The sequence below is a fragment of the Penaeus monodon genome, unplaced genomic scaffold (genome assembly GCF_015228065.2).
Source record: "Penaeus monodon isolate SGIC_2016 unplaced genomic scaffold, NSTDA_Pmon_1 PmonScaffold_535, whole genome shotgun sequence".
NCBI lineage: Eukaryota > Metazoa > Arthropoda > Malacostraca > Decapoda > Penaeidae > Penaeus > Penaeus monodon.
In genome coordinates this window covers 63,158-66,751 of record NW_023660274.1, presented here as the reverse complement: position 1 = coordinate 66,751, position 3,594 = coordinate 63,158, and the positions used below count along the sequence as shown (strand labels likewise).

The 3,594-nt window shown below is 42.1% G+C and overlaps 1 protein-coding gene across 1 annotated transcript in view; it reads left to right on the top strand.

Moving 5' to 3' along the window:
- The first annotated feature begins 1,294 nt into the window (after positions 1-1,294).
- Positions 1,295-3,594, top strand: part of LOC119571159 — a 24,043-nt gene continuing 21,743 nt past the window's right edge. Inside the window, exon 1 of the mRNA XM_037918595.1 lies at positions 1,295-1,333. Within this exon, the coding sequence (XP_037774523.1) occupies positions 1,295-1,333 (39 nt within the window). The remainder of the gene's footprint in view (positions 1,334-3,594) is intronic.

Below are 3,594 nucleotides of genomic sequence, written 5' to 3'. Positions count from 1 at the left end.
TTATTAATCTATTAATTTAATTCTATTTAATCATATTGATTTTATTTCCAAAAGACACGAAAAACAAGGAAGTTTTAGGCCGAATTGAAAAACAAAAAAAAAAAAATCGGTATTTAATTCAATTTTACTAATCTATTTATATAAGTTTATTTTATTTTATCTAATCTTATACATTTTGTTAATTCTATTTTATCTTATCAATTCAATGAACTAAGTTATTTCTTTGGTTTAATTAAGATTAATCAGTTCCTTTTTACACTTTTAGATATAACATTACAATATATATATATATATATATATATATATATATATTAATAGTGATATAAATAGAATAGATACGTGTAATGGTTTTCTCCTTCTCCCTTCCTTCCTCTCCTCTCCTTCCTCCTCTCTCTCCTCCTCTCTCTCTTCTCCTCTCTCTCTCTCTCTCTGTCCACCTGTGTCTGTGTTTATGTTGCCAACACCAAGGGGCATATTTTTTGTTACTGAAAATAGCGCATGATTTAAGCTATTAATAATGATGATGATGAGAGAGTAGGTAAGAGAGAGAGAGAGAGAGAGAGGAGGGAAGAAGTGAGGGGGGTAGGGAAAGAGAAAGAGAGAGAGAGAGAGAGAAAGAGAGATTGAGAGAGAGAGAGATAGAGCAACAGAGAGAAACGGAGATAAACACAGAGAGAGAGAGAGAGAGAGAGAAAGAGAGTGAGAGAGAGACTGAGAGCGAGGGAGAGTGTAAGAGCCTGTTGGCGAATAGCAATGGTATTCAACGAACTTACAACTCACAACACATGTCAAGGGAACACACACTACGTCTTAAGGTACAAGGAGACACAGTAATATGTCACAGGAGTCTAGGAGGTGTGGTAAGGATCTGCGCATGGTGACCGCTGGACACGAAATGAGGGTCAGGCGAGGTCAGATATGGTTTTTATCCAAGTCCTCGCTGGCTTCACAGTTCGACATTGGACTTAGGGCCATGTGGTAAACAGCCACGTGGTCTTTTGGTAAAAATGGCTTATAGAGGTCGTGTTTATGTATACGCCATATTGCTCTCTCTCTCTCCCTCTCTCTCTCTCTTCCCTTTTCTCTCTCTCTCTCTCTCAGTCTCTTCGGAGGCACGGGTTCGAATCCCACCGCTGCCACCATTTGGTCACGTACTTGCAAAACGCACGGACCGGTTTCACGAGGCTTATTGGTAGCTAAGTGTGGACGGAGCTTAGAGTGGAGTACAGGAGTTAGTCCCAGGCAGTGGTTAGGCCTTTTTAAGGGAGATTAAAAAAGGTGGGTTGGTGGCAAGATGGGGGCCCTCGAAAAAGAGTTAAGTGTAGGGTTCCAGGTCAGCTATGGGGTCATGAGCGCAGTGGGCGTGGCTTAGGTCAGTATGAGGGCGATGCCATAGGCAGGTTGCCATAATTGGTCACCCCTGCTAGCTGGAGGACGTGGCATTGAAGGCTTCTGACCACTAAGAGAGAGAAAGAGAGAGAGAGAGAGAGAGAGAGGAGACGGGGAGGGAAGGAGAGAGGGAAGGAAAGAGAGAGAGAAAAGGAGAGAAGACAGAATGAGAGAGAGAGAGAAAGAGAGAAGGAGAGGGAGACAGAGAGAGATAGAAAAGAGAGAGAAAGAGAGAGAGAGAGAGAGAGAAGACAGAATGAGAGAGAGAGGGGGGGGGGGAGAAAGAGAGAGAGTCAAAGTCAAAGTCAAAACACTTTATTCCATTAAATTACAATGATTATTCTTTACATAAATACATTTATATTTACATCTGTGTATTTAAGAGGTGTTCTTTTAATTTCGTTTTGAAATTAAAGAAGCTGTTAATGTCTCTTATATAATCTGGTATCATGTTCCATATCTTGGGTCCACGTATTTCCATTCGACGTGTCCCTGTATAGGTATTCGATCTCTTAACAAAAAGGGAATTTACTTGACGTGTCTGGACACCTGATGTGTTCCCTACAGTTTGCAAGGGTATGAGGGAGGTAGGGAAAGGAGAAGTTCCCTCTCACTCTTTCTCTCTCTCTCTCTCTCTGTTTATCTCTGTTTATCTCTGTTTCTCTCTGTTGCTCTCTCTCTCTCACTCTCTCAATCACTCAATCTCTCTCTCTATTTCTCTCTCTACCTTTCTCACTCTCTCCCTCTCTCTCTCCCAATCTATCTTTCTCTCAGTCTCTCCTCTCTCTCTCTCTCTCATTCCCCCCCTCATCCCATGAATGAGTTTGTAAATGAATACACATGTGTCATAGCTGCATTTAGAATAGGCTTTTAACCATTTCAGTTTTTTTTATATGTGGGGTGATGTGATCAAGTTTACTGATATTACCTAGTGCTAATATGGCAGCAAAGTTTTGTAATTTTTGCACTTTTTGCATCTGGGTCTTGTTAGTCGATCCCCAAATGTTTGAACAACAGTTAATTATGCTTAGAACTACAGTCTGCACAACCATGATTCTAGTTTCAGTAGTGATTTGATTTCTTATGTGAATAAGATATACCAGGGTACCCACTACCTTCCTGTGTATTTTGTCAACGTGTGGTTCAAATGTCATGGTGCTGTCTAAGTGTACTCCTAGATCCTTCACGGAAGTGCTCGGCTTGATAGAGCAGCCTTCAAATTCTATGGTTGTGGCATTGGGAATTCTAGCTATGTTCTGCCGACTACCTATGAAAATACATTGAGTTTTATGTGGGTTTAAGGCCATGTGTGTCAAAATATAATTTTGCTTGTGTAAGAGTATGTTGGGTGTTTCTCATTAACGCATTTAAGTTGTTTTCAGAGTCACTATGAAGAAACTGTGAATCATCGGCGTACTGCACTAAAAGACAGTTATGGGCTATTGTTGAGAGAGAGAGAGAGAGAGAGAGAAAGAGAGAGAGAGAGAGAGAGAGAGAGAGAGAGAGAGAAAGAGAGGGAGAGAGAGGGGGGGGGGGGAGGGAAGAACATCTGGGGAACATTTTTCGCATTGTTCTTTATATTTCTATTATGAACCAAATTCTTAGGATTTTAAACGTTCTCTCTCTCTCCCTCCCTCCTCCCCTCTCTCTCTCTCTTTCCCTTTTTCTCCCCTCTCTGTCCCTCTCTCTCTCTCTCTCTCTCTCTCCCTCTCTCTTTCTCTGTCTCTCTTTTTGTCTCTCTCTGTCTCCTCTCCTTTCCTCCCTTCCCTCCCTCCCATTCTCTCTTTTCTCTCTCTTTTCTCTTTTCTCTCTCTCCCCTCCTCTCATATCTTCTTCTCCCTCTCTCTCTCGTTTTCTCTCTCCCCTCTCTCCCTCCCTCCCTCCCCCTCTCTCTCTCCTTTTCTCTCTTCCTCTCTCTCTCTCTCTCTCTCTCTCTCTCTCTCCCTCTCTCTTTCTCTATCTCTTTTTGTCTCTCTCTGTCTCCCTCTCCTTTCCTCTCTCCTTCCCTCCCTCCCATTCTCTCTCTCTCTCTCTCTCTCTCTCTCTCTCTCTCTCTCCTCTCTCTCATTCTATCTTCTCTCCCCCTCTCTCTCCTCCTCTCTCTCCCTTTCCCTCCCTCTCTCTTCTCTCTCTCTATCTCCCTCTAAATCTTGGCAACTGTTTTTTTTTTTTCTGGTGGGACAATAATTTTTATTTTATTTTATG